This window comes from Microtus oregoni, unplaced genomic scaffold (assembly GCF_018167655.1).
Source record: "Microtus oregoni isolate MIOR12 unplaced genomic scaffold, Mior012 000031F_ref0000149, whole genome shotgun sequence".
Classification (NCBI taxonomy): Eukaryota; Metazoa; Chordata; class Mammalia; order Rodentia; family Cricetidae; genus Microtus; species Microtus oregoni.
In genome coordinates this window covers 20,365,455-20,388,444 of record NW_024543090.1, presented here as the reverse complement: position 1 = coordinate 20,388,444, position 22,990 = coordinate 20,365,455, and the positions used below count along the sequence as shown (strand labels likewise).

General features: G+C 38.2%; 1 protein-coding gene across 1 annotated transcript in view; it reads right to left on the bottom strand.

Moving 5' to 3' along the window:
* Knl1 (kinetochore scaffold 1) overlaps positions 1-22,990 on the bottom strand; it is a 67,863-nt gene that overhangs the window by 38,932 nt on the left and 5,941 nt on the right. The window contains exons 2-9 of the mRNA XM_041678925.1: positions 21,526-21,578; positions 19,547-19,586; positions 18,385-18,444; positions 12,364-12,425; positions 6,198-6,250; positions 5,257-5,290; positions 3,128-3,165; positions 1,953-2,005 (exon numbers count right to left, since the gene is read on the bottom strand). Coding sequence (XP_041534859.1) covers positions 1,953-2,005; positions 3,128-3,165; positions 5,257-5,290; positions 6,198-6,250; positions 12,364-12,425; positions 18,385-18,444; positions 19,547-19,586; positions 21,526-21,560 — 375 coding nt within the window. The 5' untranslated portion in view covers positions 21,561-21,578. The remainder of the gene's footprint in view (positions 1-1,952; positions 2,006-3,127; positions 3,166-5,256; positions 5,291-6,197; positions 6,251-12,363; positions 12,426-18,384; positions 18,445-19,546; positions 19,587-21,525; positions 21,579-22,990) is intronic.

Genomic DNA, 22,990 nt, shown 5'->3' with positions numbered 1-22,990 from the left:
TAAATTTATTTATTATGTATACATATTCTGTCTGCGTGTATCTCTGCAGGCCAGAAGAGGGCACCAGACCTAATTACAGATGGTTGTGAGCCACCATGTGGTTGCCGGGAATTGAACTCAGGACCCTTGGAAGAGCAGGTAATGCTCTTAACCACTGAGCCCTCTCTCCAGCCCGGTTTTGTCAATTTAAAAGGACAACCTCACCAAACAAATTTCAGATCAAATTTCTCTCTCATGATGCCTTTCATAGTCTTAAAAATACTTTTTCAGGCCGGGCGATGGTGGCGCACGCCTTTAATCCCAGCACTCGGGAGGCAAAGGCAGGCGGATCTCTGTGAGTTCGAGACCAGCCTGGTCTACAAGAGCTAGTTCCAGGACAGGCTCCAAAACCACAGAGAAACCCTGTCTCGAAAAACCAAAAAAAAAAAAAAAAAAAAAAAAATACTTTTTCAGGGGCTGGAGAGATGGCTCAGTAGTTAAGAGCATTGCCTGCTCTTCCAGAGGTCCTGAGTTCAATTCCAGGCAACCACATGGTGGCTCACAACCATCTGTAATGAGGTCTGGCGCCCTCTTCTGGCCTGCAGACATATACACAGACAGAATATTGTATGCATAATAAATAAATAAAAAAAATACTTTTTCATTATGCAAAAACAGCTGTCACAGTCATTCTGACATATGTCTAAAACTTCTGTTTTCACAAACCCAAAGAATTTTTGTGAGTTCCAAGGAGCCGAATTGAAGGATCCACCTTAAACAGGTCAGATACATCCGCCTCAATTCCCTGGTCCTAAATTTTTTTTTTCCCTTAATTTAACTTTGTCCTCTGTTCTGCAAATACCTTAACCAGGTGTAAGAGATACCAGACATTTCCATGCCACAAACACCGAACAGGAGCAAAGAGACCAGCTATGCCAGGATATGGCCAGCACCACAGATTTGGGCATAACACCAGCACCTGCAACAGTAGCTAGCAACTGTCTCTAATTCCAGTTCCAGAGGACCTGGTGCCCTCTTCTGGCTTCTCTGGGCATCAGGTGTGCACATGGTGCACAAACATACGTGGAACAAAACATTCACAGACATTGTAACAAAATAAATATTTAAGAAAGGAGAAATAAAATCTCTGAAGAGTTTACTCTTTTCAACCTTAAACAAATTCGCCTGTCTACTTGCTCACAATACACACACACATTTTCTCTCTCTCTCTCTATTTTTTTTTTTTTTTTTTTTTTTGATTTTAGAGACAGGGTTTCTCCATACCTTTTGGTTCCTGTCCTGGAACTAGCTTTTCTAGACCAGGCTGGCCTCGAACTCACAGAGATCCACCTGCCTCTGCCTCCCGAGTGCTGGGATTAAAGGCATGCGCCACCACCGCCCGGCTTCTCTCTTTTTTTTAATATTTATTTATTTATTAAGTATACAATATTCTGTCTGCGTGTATGCCTGCAGGCCAGAAGAGGGCACCAGACCTCATTACAGATGGCTGTGAGCCACCATGTGGTTGCCAGGAATCGAACTCAGGACTTTTGGAAGAGCAGACACTGCTCTTAACCACTGAGCCATCTCTCCAGCCCCATGCACACATTTTCTATGTGTATGATGCTAGACAAGTTACCACTGAGCTACAACTTCAATTTAAAAAAATATATATTTTAATAGAATTCTGAGATATTTTATGTGCTCATTAAAGTTTGAGAAGACTTGGTATTATTCAAATTGAATCTAATTTTATCAATTAGTTGAAAATATAGAAAGTTTTGATAGGCCATGATTTTACTTTAGTAAATTATCTCAAAATTATATTTCTGTATTATAGTTGAAAATACAGAAAGTTTTGATAGGCAATAACTTACTTTAGTAAATTATCTCAAAATTAGAGATTACCATAAAATTTTCTGTTATTTAACTTTGGGAGATTAAATTATGAAGACATTTGCATGATCTCATACCTCCTTTTGTTGCACCTGGGTCTGAATAGGAGCACAAAGTAATGTGTTCATACCTATGGAGCAAACAGAAAAAAATTATAGCAAGAAAAACATAATGCCAGGAGTCTGGTTTTCTTTTGTAGGACCTTCATCAGTTAGATGTATTTATTAGTGGCCTGGTTGCTTGGTTGTCAACTTGACACAAGTTAGAGTTATCTGTAAAAAGGAATCTCATTTGAGAAAATGCAAGGCATTCTCTTACTAATAATTCCTGTGGGAAGGCCCAGCTCACTATAAGAGGTAGCATTCCTGACCAGGTGCTCCTGCTTTGTATAAGAAAGCAGGCTGAGCAAGCCAAGAGCAAACAAGTAAGCAACAGTCCTCCATGATCTCTGCTTCAGTTCCTGTGTCCCTATTCTTCCTGTCTTGAATTCCTGCCCTGACTTCCTATCATAATGGACTACAACTGTAAACAAAAATAAACCCATTCCTTGCCAAATTGGTTTTGGTCATGGTGCTTAAAACAGCAATAGAGATCTTACTAAGAAAACTAGTTACTAAGTTCTTCATAAGGACCTATGAATTAAACATCTTTAAGATTTTGAACTCATATTTTCTTCCCCAAATCCTCCTTTTCCAATGCGGGATATCAAACCCAGGAACACACTCACGGCAAGCAAGCAATCCATCCCTGAGTTACACTGTAGTCTTAAAAGGCCTTTTTCTAATGACAGAAAACAGTGATTATTATATTCATTTTGGAAATAAAATATTTTACCTGTGCTAATAATTTTATTTTTTATACCATTTTGGTTTTTTAAGAGCATCTTTGTACCCTTGACTGGCCTGCAACTCACTCTGTAGACCAGATTGGCTTCAAACTCATAGAGATCCAACTACCTCTGCCTCTCAAATTCTAGAATTAAAGGTGTGTGCCACCACACCTGGCATTTTTTTTTTTCTATTTTGGCTCATCTATCCCAAGCTGGACTTGAATTTGCTAGGTAACCATGGATGACCTTGAAGTTCTGACCCTCCAGCCTCCACCTCCAGGGTGCTAGGATTACAAGTGTATACCATATCTACTTATTAATTCTTTTAAGATTAATTTATGTGTATGGATGTTTTACTCACATCAAAGAATCTAAATGAAACAAAAGGTATATGATTAAGAGAAGTATTTTGGTTATACTCACCAGTAATTGCACAATAATTATCATCTGAATTCTTATTCCTAAAAAAAAATTATGAATTATATCCAAAGAAATTATGAAGAATCACACAGTTGAAGGAGTAAGGAAAATAGCTAGGAATAGTGGCGTATGCGTTTAATCACAGCATGTGGGAGTAAGACGCAAGCAGGTTCAAGGCCCAGACTAGTCTATGTAGTGAGTTCAAGGACAGAGCTATACACAGTGAGATCCTCTCTCTTTTTTTTTTAATATTTATTTATTTATTATGTATACAATATTCTGTCTGTGTGTATGTCTGCAGGCCAGAAGAAGACACCAGACCTCATTACAGATGGTTGTGAGCCACCATGTGGTTGCTGGGAATTGAACTCAGGACCTTTGGAAGAGCAGGCAGTGCTCTTAACCACTGAGCCATCTCTCCAGCCCGAGATCCTCTCTTAAAACAAAAACAAAAACCAAACAAAACAAAACAAAAAGATTAAGGAAGATAAAAAGGTTTTCATCAGCTAACTAGCAGAAAATTACACACCCTTACTTGAATGGTCTTAATAATGTGTTAAACTAAGAGAACACCGTAAAAACATGCTTTGATCCATGCTGCGCTCTCTCTCTCTCTCTCTCTCTCTCTCTCTCTCTCTCTCTCTCTCTGTCTTTTAAGACAGGGTCTATATAGTCGTGGTTGTCCTGGAACTTACAATGTAGACCATGTTGGCCTTAAACTCAGACATCCACCTGCTCTGCCTCTTGGGTGCTAAGAGTAAAGGCATGCTTTCTTTTCTTTATACATTTTTAATTTTGTTTATTTATATTTTAGGTATGAATGCTCTGCATGCATGTACACCTGCATACCAGAAGAGGGCATCAGATCCTATTATAGGTGGTTGTCAGCCCCATGTTGTTGCTGGGAATTGAACTCAGGTCCTCTGGAAGAGCAGCCAGTGCTCTTAATAGCTAAGCCATCTCTCCAGCCCCCAAAAGCATGTTTTCTTTTCTTTATTTGAAAGACCCATAAATCAATTCATTTTCTAAAACCTTTACACTTAAAAAAAATTAAAGAAAAAAGAACACAAGTATCTACAATAAAAAGCTGACTATATACTATTAAATAATCTAATTTATGTTGCTTTTCATAAAAGCTAAAAATCAGCAGGTAAAATTCACTTCTGCAAGAACACTCAAAATAACTCACTGTGGAATCATCCAAAGGAGAAAAAAAATTATCCAAAGGGGGAAAAAAATTGCTTTTCACTTTTTTCTTCTTCACTATTTCAAAACCATAGCTATTACTAATTCAATTTACTTCAAACAATTTTAATTTTAGAATCTTAATAGGTGGGGTAGAGAGACAGCTTAGTAGTAAGAGGACCTTCCAGAGGACCTGAGTGTGATTCCCAGCACCCACATGGCAGATTACAATTGTCTACAACTCCAGTTCCAGGGAATCTGATGTCCTCTTCTGGCCTCTGTGAGCACTGCATCCACATGGTACACAGACATGCAGGCAAAACTCTCATATACATAAAATAAAAACAAAGAAACAAACAAGAAAAATCAAAGATAATAAAATAAATACAAATATGCATCTTCTGTGAAGGATCTCATCTTTGTTCAGAAAGTTATTTTCAGAGGTACTTCATGATGTATGTATAAACATGTGCATTGAATGTATACACACACAAGTAAATACAAACACATATGTACCTGTTCTAGCTGAGCAATTACATGTAAAATGTGTAATTTATTTAATCATATCCTTTTTGCCATCATAAAGGATCTTTATGCCATCTTCATGGTCTTTCACATCTTTTGCTATTATAATAAAAGTTTTGGTGAATAATTTTACATAGTCATAATTTAAAACATTTACAAGTAGATTGATGAAATAAGCTCCCACACATGAAAGTTATACTAAGTGATGAATTCAAGAATTTATATATAAAAATGGAATTTGTCATCACTAAAACTATACTGTACACTTATTTTTCACATATAGCAGTACATATACTAAATTCTAGTTTGTATTTTGAATTAAAGCTAAGTGGCAGGATGCTAAAATAAAAGTATTTAATGTTTTTCATTTAATAGAAATAAACAACCACTTAAACATAATTAGTGTATGCCCCTTTACTTACTGTAGATTCAGGACAATTTTTTTGGTTTCTGTCTCTAAAAATAAATAAAAAATGTAAAGTTGTTCAGAAATGCTTGATTAAGTATTAGAAAAGTTATATAGAGATGTTAACAGCAAAATTTTAAAAAGGACTTACTAGCCAGGCGGTGGTGGCACATGTCTTTAATCCCAGCATTTGGAAGGCAGAGGAAGGTGGATCTCTTGTGAGTTTGAGGCCAGCCTAGTCTACAGAATGAGTTTCAGAACATCCAGGGAAACACAGAGAAATCATGTCTCAAGGGAAAAAAAAAAAGGGACGAAAAAAAGAAAGAAAGTACTATTTAACCTTTCTGTCTCCCTGAATAAAGGTATACTTCATTTCTTTTTTTTTTTTTCCTCTTTTTTTGTTTTAGTGAGGGGTCATTCAATGAGGGGTCAACTTGCTACATAGCTCAGGATGGTATTGAACTTGTTATCCTGCCTCAGCTTAAGAATGCTGGGATTACAGATATGAGTCCCCACATTTGGTTGAGAATATACTTTGTCTACGTGTTTATATATATGTTCATTTGGGTGTGTACAAATATACATGCACATGTGTGAGCATCTAAGTCTAAGCCAGAAGTCCTTATGCAGGTATGGCAATCATCTTTACCAACAAAGCTATTCCCCTATACCTAGGGATACATTATTTAAATAGTAACATAAGGCTAGCAAAATGACTCAGTAGGTGAAGTCATTTGCTGCCAAGTAAGACCCAAATTCAACCCCAGGAGACCACGTGGTAGAAAAAGAACAGACTCTTGACTTGTTTTTGACCTCCACCCATCTTATGATGCATGCATGTCACACACACACACACACACGAGTGTGTGCGCACAGATAGAAGAGAAACTATGAGTACATAACCACAGAAAAATTGTAAAGAAAACAGATTACCAAAGACTGCAATTACATATTTACCTGTAATTTCTGAATTTCTCTCTGTTTTCATTTGAGACTCTGTCTGGAATACTCTAGAAGAGAAAAAAAAATAAAGAATACTGAAAAACTTCTTTTTTAAATTTTACTATAGATTTATTATTGACCTGTGAAGTACTTTTTTTTTTTTTTTTTTTTTTTTTTTGGTTTTTTTGAGACAGGGTTTCTCTGTGGCTTTGGAGCCTGTCCTGGAACTAGCTCTGTAGACCAGGCTGGTCTCGAACTCACAGAGATCCACCTGCCTCTGCCTCCCGAGTGCTGGGATTAAAGGCGTGCGCAACCACCGCCCGGCTATGAAGTACTTTTTTGATAGTGTGCAAATTTGCTTTTCACTTTAAGAAATGGTAAAATTCTATACACACACACACATGTGCCAAAGAATTGCTTCGTTTATTTATTCATTATTTTTGTTTGTTTGTTTCTTCGAGACATGGTTTCCCTATAGCTTTGGAGCCTGTCCTGGAACTAGCTCTTGTAGACCATGCTAACCTCAAACTCACAGAGATCTGCCTGCCACTACCTCCGAGTGCTGGGATCAAAGGCGTGTGCCACCACCGTCGGGCCCTTATTCATTATTTTTATGGGGTTTTTTTATTGTTTGTTTGTTTTTGGAGATAGGCTTACACTCTAACTAGCCTAACTTATAACTCCCTATATAGAACAGGCCAAGTTGAGGTGTGGAGGCGCATACCTTTAATTTCAGGCCTAAGGAGACTGAGGCAGGGGATCTCTGAGTTCAAGGCAGGCTGATCTACAGAGTTCTAAAATAGCCAGAACTACACAGAGAAACCTTGTCTTGAAAAATGCAAAACAAAAAACAAACAAACACAAATAAAAACAGGCTAGCTTTGAACATAAGGAGATTTACCTCCCTCTGCCTCCAAACTACTGACCAGATGTAGTAAAGCACACCTTTCATTCCAGACTTGGTGGAGTGGTTCTCAAGCAGGTGGCTCTCTATTAGTTTAAGGCCAGCCTGATCTACATAATGAGTTCCAGGATGAGAAATTACATGGTGAGACCCTGTCCCAAAAAATCCCAAAATTTAAAAAAGGCATATGTCTACCAAATCTGAAAATCAAAGAATAAAAACATTATAATACCAACTGGATAGATCTAAAAGTAATCTGTAATTCTACAAACAATAAATAATGTACTCCAGATTCAGGGGATCCAGCACCCTCTTCTGGCCTCTGGAAGTGAAACAAACATTTATTGGGGAATAGCAGAGTTTTATAATGGGAACATGCAAGCCAAAGTGAAGCAAATGTGTTTAAAGGAAGTTGAGGCATTGAGAATGTTTTTTAATTAGTAAAAACGGAACAATTCCAGCTATTTGGCACACAGAGATAAAAAGACTTACTTGTGACTAGGCGTTTAAGATTAATATAGACAACACAACAAGATCCCATTCCAAAAAAGCAAAAACTAAACCCCCAGAAGTTTTGAAATGTTAGTTAGAAGTTTTGAAAATGGGGATAGAGTCGGTCGGGGTGGCTGTGGGAAATTCACAAAAGTCTACTTAGATACAAACTTTCATTGTTAGTAGAGACCAAAGAGTTGGTGTCAGCTCATTGGTGAAGGTACTATAATGATGGAGTATCATTTAAATAAAGAGTTTGAACAGCTGCATTCTAGAGTTTGTTTTGGCTATGGTTTGAGGGAATACAGTCTTTTATGGCTGCTGCTATTCCCCAATAAATGTTTGTTTCACTTCATTTTTTTTCTTAAAGACAGAATCTTAGCTAGCTTTGAACTCCTGATCCTACTGTCTCCACCTCCTGAGAAAGTAGGTATTTATCTAGTGGGTTCCTGAGAAAGTGAATATTTATTTAGTGGGTTATGGAGGGGAAAGGCAAAGGGGGGAAGGAAAAAAGGGGGAAGAGCAGAGAGAGAGAGAGAGAAAAAAAAGAGAGAGAAGAGGGGGGAGAGGAGAGGAGAAGAGACCTCTTCGGGAGTGATGGAAAAGAGGTTTTTTCAAGACAGGGTTTCTCTGTGTAATAGCTCTGGCTGTCTTAGAACTCACTTTGTAGACCATGCTGGCCTTGAAGTCACAGAGATCTGCCTGTCTCTTCTTCCTGGGTGCTGGGATTAAAGGCAATATAAATAATCTTTTTAAAAAATATTAACAATCTTAATCATTTGAAAATCTCCATTTGATAACTAGGTTATTTATATCTGTTACATATCCAATAAAATGATGCATATAATTTACATAATATCTGTCACACTATAAATATTTAGTGGTGCCTTATTTATTTATTTATTTATTTATTTATTTATCTGAGGCAGGGCCTCACTATGTAGTCCTTGAACTCACTATGCAGCCAAGACTGGCCCTAAAGTTGGAGTGACCCTGGTTTCAGTCTCCTAAGGGCTGGAATAACAGATATATGCCACCATACCTGACTTAGTAGTGACAATTGATAATAAATCAAATGATATATCTAAACTCACTTCTTTTAATTATGTTTTTCACATTTACTTATTTTATGTGTATGTAACATGTGTACATGCACAAATGTTAGTAAGCATATGCCATAGCGTCCATGGGAAAGTCATATAGATAGCAGGTATTCAAGGTCTGCTAAGGATATAAAGTAAGTTCAAAATAAGCCAGGGCAACTTAGTAAGACTCCATCTTGAAACACAAAACAAAAACAACAACAACAACAACAAAAACCAATAAAAAACCCATGAATAATAACAAAAAATATGGACATTAAAAAGTTTGGAGAAATATAAATGAGGAATGAGAAAAGAAAGCATATCAAACTCCAGAGCTTTGCTAAGAGTTCTAAACATAAAACAATACGGCCTCTTCCTAAAATGTGTAATCTGGTTACCTCACACAAAAGGTAAGTGAGGTAGTCTAAAGTAAACAGAAAATAAAATTTTGACAATTCAGCATTTACAGAAAAGAGCTATCATTAAATGACCTCTACTCCACAGGAATATCTCAGAAATAACTAGATTCATAACATTTCAATCCATTCAATGTTGAAGAAAAAAAACAAACAGAATCTAGTTATGTATCATATCTCACACTAGAAAGGTGGACTTAGGGCCAGGTAGTGTAGTGGGTATTCGCACTGCCCAGGATCTTGAGTAGTGCTTCTGCTCTGCCAACAGACTCCTTTAAAGGAAAGAGGCAGGCAGTCACTCTCTCTCATCTTGTGCTGGTTTGTATTTGGTAGGAGTGAAGCGGGTGCCTTGCTGTTTGTGCTCTTTCCCCTTGGGCAGAACAACTGCTGTGGTGTCCAACCTGTCCTGTATCAGTGAGTATTCACCCCTATTATATACATCTAAATCAATTCTTCTGAACCTCCCCCAGACTACTGTGGATTCTCGTTACAAGGTAGTGGTGGAGCATGCCTTTGATCCCAGTACTCGGAGTCAGAGGCAGGCAGATCTCTTTGAGTTCAAGGTTAGCATGGTCTGGTCTAAAGAGTGAGTTCCAGGACAGACAGGGCTACACAAAGATGGAGTATAGGAGTTCAAGGTCAGTTTAGTCTACCTACCTCAAAAAACAACATCAACAAAGCAGAACCACAGTCTACAAAAGGAACCTTAAGATTGAAAGAAGCATAATTCATTAACAAAAAGATAAATATTCCCAATGGGCAGCCTTTAATCCCAGCACTCTGGTGGCAGCGGTAGGGGGATGTTTGTGAGTTGAGGTCAGCCTGGTCTAGAGAAAGAGTTCCAGAGACAGGATCCAAAGCTACACAGAGAAACCATGCCCTGAAAAAACAAACAGGAAAAAAAAAAAAAAGAATAGGGGCTGGAGAGATGGCTCAGTGGTTAAGAGCACTGGCTGCTCTTCCAGAGGTCTTGAGTTTAATTCCCAACAACCACATGGTGGGCTCACAACCATCTGTAATGAGATCTGGCGCCCTCCTCTGGCATGTGGGCATACATGGAAGCAGAATGTTGTATACATAATAAATAAATAAATTATTTAAAAAGGAATATATTACCCAAAACTATGTACCAAAGGTGTTGAAAATTGTATTATTTATAGATTTCAAAACATAAAGCAATTACTTCTATGAAAGAATACAAAGGAGAAATATACTAGAAACAAAGAGTTAAGATAGCAAAAATAAAACTCATGAAACAAAAGAAAAAATAAAATCACACAATTAAGACACAACTGGGAAATAGTGTAATTAATCTTCAAAGGTAATAATAAGTTTATCCTATATTTCTAATTTTTAAACTTACTTTTTTTTATGTTATATGAATGTTGTTCCTGCAGGTATGTTCATCTACCACATGTGTGCCTGATACCCATGGAGGCAAAAAGAAAATCAGAGCACCTAGAGCAGTTGTGGGAACTGGACAATTGGGAGCAGCCATATGAGTGCCAGACATGGGATCTGAATCCTCTGGAAAGACAATCAGCTAGCTATTGCTCTTAAATCTAAAGCTATCACTCCAACTTTGCTATTTCTAATTTTTTTGTTGTTTGTTTTCTGTTTTTAGAGACAAGGTTTCTCTGTGTAACGGTCCTAGCTGTCCTAGAAATCTGTAGACCAGGCTGGCTTTAAACTCACAGAGATCTAGCTGCCTCTGCCTCCCGAGTACTGGGATTAAAGGCATGTGCTACCACAGCCTTTGTGTGTGCGTGTGTGTGTGCATTGGTGTTTTGCCTGCACGTATGTCTGTGTGAGGGTATAGATCCTCTGGAACTGAAGTTGCAGACAGTTGTGAGCTGCCACGTGGGTGCTGGGAATTAAACCCAGGTCCTCTATAAAAGCAATGAGTGTTGTTAACCACTGAGCCATCTCTCCAGTCCCAATATCCCTAATTTTTAAAAGCCAAATTTCTTCCTCTACTTTCGTTGGCTGGAACCTCTTACACAATGTTAAATAGCAACAGTCGTAGTTATCATTGTTTTGTTCTTGATTTTAAGGAATTATTCTGCTTCTCTTATAAAAATAATGCTGAATAAAACCCTTAATATAGCAATTTTGGCTGGGCGGTGTACAGAGTGAGCCTGTTCTACAGAGTGACTTCCAAGACAGCCAGGGCTACACAGAGAAAAAAAAATTGTATCCACACATTCACTCTCATCATATGTACACAATACCCCCACTAATAACAAGAAATACATTTTAAAATTTTTATTTTATGTTTGGGTATTTGTGCAACATATAAATGCCATGACACAAAGACAAGGAAAGAGAGCTCAGTCCCCTGGAACTGGAGATACAGAAAGTTGTGACCGGCCACGTGGGTACTAGGAATCAAACATAGGTCCTCTGGAAGAGCAGTCAGTGCTCTTAACTGTTGAACCACTTCTCCAGTCACATAAATACATTTTTTATTTGCATTGATGTTTTGCCTGCATGTATGTTTGTATGAGGGTGTCAGATCTTGGAGTTACAGACAGCTGTTAGCTGCCATGTGGATACTGGGAATTGAACCCTGGTTCTCTAGAAAAGTACTCATTGTGCTCTTAACCACTGGGCCATCCTTCCATTCCCATTTTTTTAAAGAATAAAAAAAAATGTGGCAGCAAGATGTCTCAGTAGATAAAAGTACTTGAGATGCAAGCTAACAACCTGAGTTCAACCCCTAGAACCCATAGCAGAAGGAGAGAACTGACTGCCAAAAGTTATCCTGACATCTGTACACAAGCCAAGGCATGCACACTCATTTGCACTCACACATACATATGATATATGTACACACTAATAAAAGTTTTTAAGTAAAAGGTATTTTTCAAAATAAAATAATTCTCTTGTGTTGAGAAGATAACTCAGTCAGTAAAGTGTTTGCTGTGCAAACATAAGGACCTACATTTGGATTCCCAGCATACACATGATAAATTTCCTATTGCTCTTGAGCTAGAGAGATAAGGACCTCTGGGACTCACTATTCAGTCTATTAAAGAGTTTTATGTTTAGAGAGAGAAACTGTCTCAAAAGGCAAGGTGAAGAGGAAGATACCTTCACTTCTGGCTCCCCAAAGTGCTTGCACGCACGCGCACACACACACATGCATGTATGCACACAAAATAACGATTCTTTAAAGTTTATTTAAGCAAAAGATTACCCAAATAAATTATCACCAACATATTTGATCGGACACAAAAAAAGTATTACCTATAACATTTTACTTAATTTTCCTTTCAACTTACTTTATGGTATCTGCAAAGCTGACTCGACGAGAGCTTTTCCTAGTTCTTGGAGCATTAAATTCCTAGGAGAAAAGAATATAGGATATAATTCTTAATAAAAAATCACTGTGAATTAAGTCTCCATGCTATTAGAAGCTGGACTCAAGTCTTATTTTGAATTAATGATATAAAATTCCTCCAAACAGCCCAACATAGAAGCACTAAACGAACATAAATTTTCCATATACTTTTTTGAGGGAGGGCAGTTCTAAGGATTAAACCTGTGGACTCATGTAAATTTTTGTTTGTTTTAGTTTTTAAGACAAGGTTTCTCTGTAGCTTTGGAGCCTGTCCTGGAACTCACTCTGTAGACCAGGCTAGTCTTGAACTCACTGAGATTTGTCTATCTTTGCTTCCGAGTGCTGGAACTAAAGGCATCTGCCACCACCGCCTAGCTAAATATCTTCTTTTGTTGTTGCTTTGCTTGCTTTGAGACAAGGTCTCAATATATAAAATCCATGTTGATCTCAAATTTATGACCCTTGAGCTTCAACGTTCTAACTGCTAGGATTATAGGTGTTTACCACTACTCCTAGCTTGAGTATGATTTTCAGTAAGAGTAAAAATGAGCATATTATTATTGCTTTTTGGCCTTTTGGCTTAAATCAAGTAAAAATTAGCATACTGACACAAACAACATATAACAAGAAAGACTAGGCACAAAACAGAAGCTATGGGGCCAACCCTTATTACAATGTTCTTTAAAACAGGGGGCTGGAGAGATGGCTCAGAGGATAAGAGCACTGGCTGCTCTTCCCAGCAACCACATGGTGGCTCACAACCATCTGTACTGAGATCTGGCACCCTCCTCTGGCGTGCGGGCAGAATGTTGTATACATAATAAATAAATAAATCTTAAAAAAAAAAAAAACAAAAACTGAAAACAAACAACCAGCTTTTTCTTTGTTTTTCACACAAGGTTTTATTATGTAGCTATGACCAGTCTGGAACTCTATATATAGACCAGGTTGCCCTAGAACTCAGAAATCAGTCTGCCTCTGCTGCCAGAGTTCTGGGATTAAAGGCATGAAGAACCATGCCCATCTAAAAATCCATTTTCATTGTAGTAAAAATACACATAAGTTACTATCTTTTGTGATTGTTATAGTATTTTAGACAAGGTCTCCCGAAGAGCAGATTACATTCAAATTTGCTATGTAGCCCATCCAAGAATGAAACCAAAATTTTATTTTCCCAGTGCTAAAATTACAGACCTGTGTCATCATTCCAAGCTACAACATAATGTATCATCTTAAACATTCTGCCTTGACAAGTACTTACATTGTTTTTGCTAGTGATAAAAACCAAATTAAATTTTTGTTTTGTTTTATCGAGACAGAGTAGTCTTGGGTGTCCTGGAACTCGTTCTGTAGACCAGGCTGACCTTGAACTCAGAGATTCACCTGTCTCTGCTTCTTGAGTGCTAGGATAAAGGCATGTATCATCACCTGGCCCTTTACCATTTTTCAAAAAATTGATGAGTATATTTATGCCCATGTGCCATATACATACAGGTGCCATGGAAGACAGAAGGTGTCAGATCCTCTGGAACTAAAGTTATAGGTAGTATCAGTCACCCAACAGGAACTGAATTTGGGTCCTCTGCAAGAGCAGAAAGTGCTCTTAACCACTGAGTCATCTCACCACTCTCATCTTAATACTTTTTAAGTTTACAGTTCAATAGTGTTAAAAACATCTTGCTGTGTAACCACTCTCTACGTCTTCATCTTACAAAATTAAAGCTGTACTTATTGGGACTGGAGAGATGGCTTAGTGGTTAAAGAGAACATATAGCTCTTGCAGAGAACTGAAGTTCATTTTCTATTTTAGGAGGTTAGCAACTCTAGCTGAGGTTTGGGGGGGATCTGATGCCTCTGTGACCTCCATAGATAATGTGGGATTTCCCTCTGTATGCTGTGAATACCACTGGTTAATAAAGAAGCTGTTTTGGCCAGTGACTTAGCAGAATAGAGCTAGGCAGGGAAAACTAAACTGAATGCTGGGAGAAAGAAGGCAGAGTCAGTGAGAAGACATGTAGCCCTGCTAGAGACAGACGCTGGAACTTTTTACCAGGTTAGCCACAGCCATGAAACGATACATAGATTAATGGAGATGGGTTAATTTAAGATATGAGTTAGCCAGAAATACACTTAAGCTATTGGCCAAACAGTATTGCAAATAATATGATCTCTGTGTGATTATTTCGGGGCTGAGCAGTCGGGAATAAACAATCAGGCTCTTACAACATATGGTCACTTACATTCATGGGTGCATAAGACTAAGACACACACACACACAGGGAAACAGACACATTCATGGGAACTTAAGACATACAGGTACACACACAAAATCAAAACAAACAAACAAACAAACAAAAATACACATTTAGATCCTCCCTCCAAATCCTTGGCAACCAGCATTCTATTTCTATTTATTTATTTATTTATTTATTTATTTATTTATTTATTTATTATGTATACAGCATTCCTTCCATGTATGTCTGCAGGCCAGAAGAGGGCACCAGACCCCATTACAGATGGTTGTGAGCCACCATATGGTTGCTAGGAATTGAACTCAGGACCTTTGGAAGAACAGTCAGTGCTCTTAACCTCTGAGCCATCTCTCCAGCCCCCAGCATTCTATTTCTATATCAATTTGACTATACTTCATATAAGTGGTAACAAGTAGAATTTGTCTTTTTTTTTTTTTTTGGTTTATTAAGACAGGGTTTCTCTGTAGCTTTGGAGCCTATCCTTACTTCTTGACTACTGTGAATAATGTTGCCATGACTATGTATTATCTCTCTTTCCTTTTTTCTTTTTCTTTATGTTTCTTTGTGTAGTCCTGGATGTCCTGAATGGAACTTGCTCTGTAGATCAGGTTGGTCTCAAAGTCAGATATCCACCTGCCTCTGCTTCTGGAGTGCTGGAATTAAAGGCTTGTGCCACCCAGCTGACTACCTATTTCTTTAAGGGAGCTGGAGAGATGGCTCAGTAGTTAAGAATATGTACAGCTCTTGCACAGAATTCAAGTTTGTTCCCAGCACCCAAACTGGGCAGTTTACAACTACCTGAAATTTGGCTCTAGGAGATCTAACTGTCTCTTCAGGCGTCTGTGGGCTCCAGACACTCACAAGGAATACATACTGATCTACAGGCATTCACATATATGATGTGGGATTCCCCTCTATATGCTATGAATATGTTTTATTACCACTGGTTATTAAAGAAGTTGTTTTGGCCAATGGCTTAGTAGAGTAAAACCAGGTGGGAAATTCGAACAGAGATATAGGAAGTAGGAAGAGTCAAGGAGATGCCATGTAGTTGCCAGAGAAGAACGAGGCCAGCCACTAGCCAGAACCTTACCAGTAGGCCACAGCCTTGTGGTGATTAATAGAAATAGGTTAATTTAAGATGTAAGAGTTAGCCAGAAATATGCTTAAGATATTGGCCAAGCAGTGTTGTAATTAATATGGTTTCTATGTGATTATTTGGGTCTGAGCGGCCAGGAACAAACAAGCAGTCTCTACCTACACATATAAACATAAATTAAGAACAAATCTTAAAAAACAACCAAAAATAGTATGCCACCTATACTAAGCAGTCTATATGGTTAAAGGTCAGACCAGACATAGCACACATGACAGACAGAAGACAAAGTGTTGCCAATTGTCAAGGGCCATGAGAGGTACAGCAGGATTACTAGTATTCAACAGGCCCACCTACCAGATGAGTGATAGGGAGCCCAAGGCCATGGAGTTACTGGCAGTAGAAATCAGTTGCTCCCCTCTGGGATGTCTAATAAAGTCACTTCATCTCTTCCCTAAGAATAGCTTTAGGTGTTTCCCACTGCTTGTGTGTTTATGTCATCTACTGGACACACATATCTGTGGGTAGTCTGGAAGAGGATTTTCATTTTGCCATATAATTTTGACATATAGAATATATACTGGGTGTCTTGAATTCTTCCACAGCAGACTTGAAAGAGGGCAACCTCAGTTTACCCCTGTTCTACTATTGACCTCTGGAGATACAAGAAAAAGCTATGGATCACTTAAGCAGCCCTGGAGAAAGAAATTCCTTCACACTTGGCTGTCAGTGGGAGGCTGAGAGTGTCACTACAGAGCCATAGTTTTCCCCCTTTGATTTAGTCACTGTAGATGTAATCTTTAGAGCTGAGAGATGTCCTTGAATCAGCTAACATGTGGTGAGTATGCTAACTCAGACCAAATGCCACAGGATTCCCCTGCTTGTTTACTTAAGTTGTCTAGCTACTTGACATGGCCTCTGCCCACTGGAAAAAAGTGATGTACTAAGTACAAAACAATTCTTGCCTTCTCATAGTTTCTACTGATTATAAACTTTTTGCTCTCCACTTAGCCATTTAAGAATATACCAAGTGCACGAATTCTCCTTTAAACCCCCCTAAATGGCTTAATCTCTCTCTCTTAATTAACCTCCTTCCCTCCTATTAGTTCACAAACCGCCCCCACTTTGAGTCATGAAGAAAGCTAACAGTTACAGGTTTTGTGAAAATCCTTATCTGCCTTTTATGACCCTGAAGGATTTCCAGCCCTGTACCATGTATTGTCAGAGAATTGCTAGTAGTGTCTATATAAGCTAGAAACTTTTGCAGCAGGGCAGAAGAATAAATGGGACATGATGAGAAGACTTGAGTGAGCTGACTTATTTCCTTTACCCAGTTCCAGTGCTTGCTGCAGCATTCCTTCTGGATCCTGAGAGGTTTAGAAGGCTGTTCCCCAATAAACCTTGATATGCCAGATAAGTGAGAAGACTGGATTTCCAATCCCTAACTCCATGTAAAAAGCTAGACAGATAGGCTAGAGAGATGTCTCAACATGCAAAGGCATATACTAGTTTGTGTCAGGGTAAGGAATCAAAATACCATTCCCTACTTTAATCCCAGCAGAGGTTAAATTATTAGCAACAAATAGAGTTTTAAAAATATGAATACCAGATTATTCAAGAATTTGGATTTTGGCCGGGCGATGGTGCACACCTTTAATTCCAGGAGGCAGAGGCAGGCGGATCTCTGTGAGTTCGAGGCCAGTATGGTCTACAAGAGCTAGTTCCAGGACAGGCACCAAGAGAAACCCTGTCTTGAAAAAACAAAAACAAACAAACAAACAAAAAAAAACCCCAGAATTTGATTTTTTTTTTAAACACGGTGTCACAGGGTCTTATACACAGTATGTAAACATTCCACCACTGAGTTATGGCTCTAGCCCAAAAGTGCTGTGGAATATTTTGATCACACTCTGACATTCCCCAAGACTGACCAATATAGCTATACCTTGAATTGGGGGTAGGGCCAGTTTGGAATTGGCCATTGATAAGTCAGCAGTTTGATAGAGAAGACACATAGGAAGAAAGGGGTGGGGACTAGAGTTTGAACTCTCTTGGCTCTGGGACAAGGGAAGAGGCATGTCTCTTGTGGTGTCTCTAGTCAAAAAGCAAGTTGGCTAGTAGCTACGCAGTCTCTTTGAGCTAGCAGGCTTTCACCTCATCCTTTGACTTCTGAATCTAATTGATAAGTAGAATGATAAAAGTCTTAATAAAACCTATATATCGCAACCTGAGTGGCCAGGTGGTCACTGACTGAGGGGCTGTGGGATGGTAGATAATAATTAAAATATCAGCAGATTCATGTGGAGCTGCTAAACCAACAGAAAAACATCACAAAAGTGTTTGAACAATAACACGGAAGCAATGAGATACTTGTACACATTTAAATGGGAATCATTTATGGTATCATCTCTTCACATAGCTAATAAAATTCATGATAATCATTGAAGCCAGACAGGATGATAGATTATAATCCTAACACATGGAAAGCTCAAGAAGAATTGCCACAAGTTCAGCGTCACTCTGAGCTATGTAAGTAAAACTTAATCTCAACAAACCAAGTCCCTCAACAAAACAAAATCACTAAAATTGCAAAGCGTCTGCACTAGAGACTTACCTGAACTGTTTCATTTCCACATTTGAGGTCCTGAAGAGGACTCCTTGGGGGTTTCAAAATCTAGACACAATAATTAGAATTAGTCAAGAAAATCTAACAAAGTTATATGAATAGAAAGCTAAATTTTCCACTAAAATCCCTGAAATTCCTCAAAGTTATATTGTTCAGTGTTATGTGGCAGATTTAATATGTCTTCTCCTGGCCCACTCTCCCAAATTCTTTTGCACAAAGGTACTGAGACCATCTAACAGTCTGAAATTGTTCATAATGTTGAGCTTAGGAATGAGGGCATGCCCTAATAGGATAATCATGCTAACACAAATCAGTTCTAAGTCTTATTCTCCTATCTCGAGGAAACACATAAAACTCTTCACACAGAACTTTTTTTTTTTAAATATATATTTATTTATTATGTATACAGAGTTCTGCCTGCATGTGTGCCTATACACCAGAAGAGGGCACCAGTTCTCATTACAGATGGTTGTGAGCCACCATGTGGTTGCTGAGAATTGAACTCAGGACCTTTGGAAGAGCAGGCAATGCTCTTAACCATTGAGCCATCTCTCCAGCCCCCTTCACACAGAACTTAAACATGAAAATAAAGAGAGCTAGGTATATCATAGCAATCAAAAGATAATTAAAAAAAAAAAAAAGAAAGTAAATCCTAGCAGGATTATGCTAAAACTTCTTTTTTTATGCTAAAATTTCTTATGGATAAGTTTTGCATATAGGTACCCTATATTGTTGCACTTTTTCAGTTTTATAATATAAATTTAATATGTAAATCAACTTGGATAAATTTGTGGCTTACAATAGTTTGAATGCCAGGTTAAATATATTTTAGAGAGAAAAAATATATTTTAAACATTTATAATAATGAAGTATAATTTATATAGGAAAAGTTTATTAAATAAACACATTTGAAAATATAATGATGTAGAAATATGCTAGTAAAAGTTTATTAAATTATTTAAACAGTACAAAAAATGTGAATTTTGGCATATTTGCTGAATAGTTGTATAACCAGACTAACTATTTGAGTCTTTATCTAGAAAGCAATAAGAAGCTAGTTGAGATGCCAAGGTAAAGCCAAAATCAAAATAAGTATAGTTGTGTTCAGTAAAAAGTAACAGTTATTAATTTAAATAAAAGTATTTCTTACTGAGGAACGCCGTCTTCTAACAGGCTTCTGTATATTATCACTAAAAAAGAAAAGGAAAAATTATGTGTACATAGATTAATAACTTAATTTCTAAAAGCTATCATTACCTCATCCCTCATGTGTTATAGTATAATACTTCAATGTTTTAGTTCTGTGAGTTTGAAGCCAGCCTAGTCTACCAAGGAGATCCAGTGCTAGTACACTGAGAAATCCTGTGAGGGGTGGAAGATGGGGGGAGTGGAGAGCTTCTTTGGCTGGGTGATGGCATATGCCTTTAATCCCAGCAACAGAGGCAGGCAGATCTCTGTGAGTTTGAAGCCAACCTGGTCTATAAAGGGAATTCCGGATAGCCAGGGCTACATAGAAAAACCTTGTTGAGATAGAAAGGAAAGGAAAGAGAAAGGAAAGGGAAAGGAAAAGGGAAGGATAGGATAGGAAAGGAAAGGAAAGGGAAAGAGGAGAGGAAAGAGGAGAGGAGAGGAAAGGAAAAAGGAAAGGAAAGGAGAAAGGAAAAGAAAAAAATTCAATGTTTTAAAGGCATACTGTTGTCAGACGACCAGTGTGTGTGTGTGTAAGGGCTACACAGAAAAACTCTGTCTTGAAAAATAAAACAAGCAAACAAACAAAGTTCCCGAAAATAATAATCAGTACCACATAATTTACCATATCTACAGAGGCGAAATTATTAAATAAACAATCTCTAAGTCACCAGATATTAACTGTGGTTACTATGGTGTGATTTTTTTGACTGGGTTTTGAAACTCTCAAATGCCTCTTGGCCAAATAGATAATTGTGAGGTGTAAGAAAAATAAAGACAGTATAGAGACTCAAATGATCATAGGCATTATGTTCTACTAACTAGCTGTTCCAAGGAAGAAAGTGAGTTTTGTTACCATACTTGATTTTTAAATATTTATTTATTTATTATGTATACAATATTCTTTCTGCGTGTATGCCTGAAGGCCAGAAGAGGGCACTAGACCCCATTACAGATGGTTGTGAGCCACCATGTGGTTGCTGGGAATTGATCTCAGGACCTTTGGAAGAGCAGGCAATGCTCTTAACCACTGAACCATCTCTCCAGCCCCCATACTTGATTTTTAAAGAAAAACTGAAAATCTAATTACTGTATGAAATCATGATATTTTTTTTTGCAATTTGGTCAATTAATTGAAAAATTAAGTATCATGTTATAAGTTAAAAATTAGAGCCAGGTGGCTGTGGCACATGCCTTTAATATCAATACTCTGGAGGCAGAGGCAGATGAATCTCTGAGTTTCAGGCCAGTCAGGAACTTCATAGTGAAACTGTCTCAAAAAACATTATTTTTAAGCTGCAAACAGATCACTAGTTTATGATTCTATTTTTTTGCTTTGTTTCTTGAGACAGGGTTTCTCTGCATAACAGTCCTAACTGACCTGAAACTAGCTTTTGTAGACCAGGCTGAACTCACAGAGACCCACCTGACTCTGCCTCCCAAGAGCTGGGAAAGGTGTGCGCCACCACTGCCTAGCTATGATGCTAATTTTAGAGAAATCATTTCATCTCCTAAGGCCTTAATGAGACGAAAGGTGGTATCTATTAAAGTCCTTCAAGTCCTCAGTTCTAACTCTAAGTGAACTTTTTTTTTAAAATATTTATTTATTTATTATGTATACAATATTCTGTCTGTATGCCTGAAGGCCAGAAGAGGGCGCCAGACCTCTCTACAGATGGTTGTGAGCCACCCATGTGGTTGCTGGGAATTGAACTCAGGACCTTAGGAAGAGCAGGCAATGCTCTTAACCACTGAGCCATCTCTCCAGCGCCTCTAAGTGAACTTTTACAAAGATATGGCAGAAGGGCTATTACTTTTTAACACTGACTTTTACTTGAAACAAAATAGAAAACAATTTCAAATGTCACCGATAGTGCTTAACTAGTCTGAAAAGAACCTTTCTGCAATAGAAAACATTTTAGCAGTACCAAATGAACTTACTTCTCTTTGTTAGCCTCTGAAGACATCCCATCCATTTTTGAAAACTTTTTTTTCTGTAAGAAAATAGATAGTATTAACAAGTAAGAAAGATAAGAAAAATTAAAATCTATGGAAGATTGAGAACATGGGTGAGACTTTAGAGTTATTTTGTAAATACCAAAAATAAGAAGCAAAAACCACATTGTGAGTTCTAAAACACAAGGGATTTTTAGGCTAGTTTAAGTACCATGTTATACTTTTTTCTCTCCTCTTTTTTTTTTTAAATTTGTGTCTGTGGCATAGCGGAGAAAGCAGGGACTCTCCCTCCAACTTGCATTTGTTGACTCTGACCTAGCATGACTTTCTGGCGCTCTGGAAGAAACATGGGACTACTAACTAAAACTGTGGGTCATCACTCTTTCGCAGGGGTGGCATACCAGGTATTTATTCTATGATTTACACTATGATTTTTTACATTATGATTCATAACAGTAGCAAAATTACAGTTATAAGCAATGAAAACAATTTTTTGATTTTTGAGACAGCATTTCCCTATGTAACCCGGCTGTCCTAGAATTAGCTCTGTAGTCCAGGCTGGCCCAAACCTGCCTCTGCTGGAATTAAAGATATATGCCACCTTGCTCAGTTGCAACAAAAATAATTTTATGGTTGGGAGTCACCACAACATGAGGAACTGTATTAAAAGGTCACAGCATTAGAAAGGTTGAGACCCATTGTTCTATAGGAATAGTTTCAAGTTCTGTACTCAAAACAGATAAAAATACTTGGCAATATTAACCTAAGGTAACCTGAACACTGTTGTTTGAAAGTCTTTGAGACTCATTCTTCTCCAACGTGTGGACTAATTGGCATTTAACTGATGAGAGTCAAAACTTAGCAGAACTTGAAAAACCAAAGGTGTGTGATGGAGGAAGGTCATTGGCTAATAAAGGCACTGCCCTGGCCCGTTTTATTGGTTAGAGGATAGGTGGGAGGAGTAAACAGAACAAAATGCTGGGAGGAAGAGGAAGTGAGCTCAGAGACTCGACCGCTTTCCTCTCGGGAGCAGACGCCTGAGAGAGACGCCATGCTCCTGGCTCCTGGGCAGATGCACGCTAAGAAGCTCCGACCCAGGATGGACATAGGCTAGAATCTTCCCGGTAAGGGCACCTAGGGGCGCAACACAGATGATTAGAAATGGGCTAAATTAATATGTGAAAATTAGCCTAGAAGAGGTTAGATAGAAATGGGCCAAGCAGTGTTTAAAAGAATACAGTGTCCGTGTAATTATTTCGGGGCATAAGCTAGCCGGGCAGGCGGCTGGGGTGTTGGGGACGCAGCCCCGCCACTGCCCTTATTACTTCATATGGCGCCCACGTGGACAACTGCTCCCACATAAAGCCTGAGACAGCTTGGGAAGTAATTCTAGAAGAAAATGAAAGCATTGTGCCTGGTTTCTTGGTAGCAGCAATTTCTCGGTTCTACT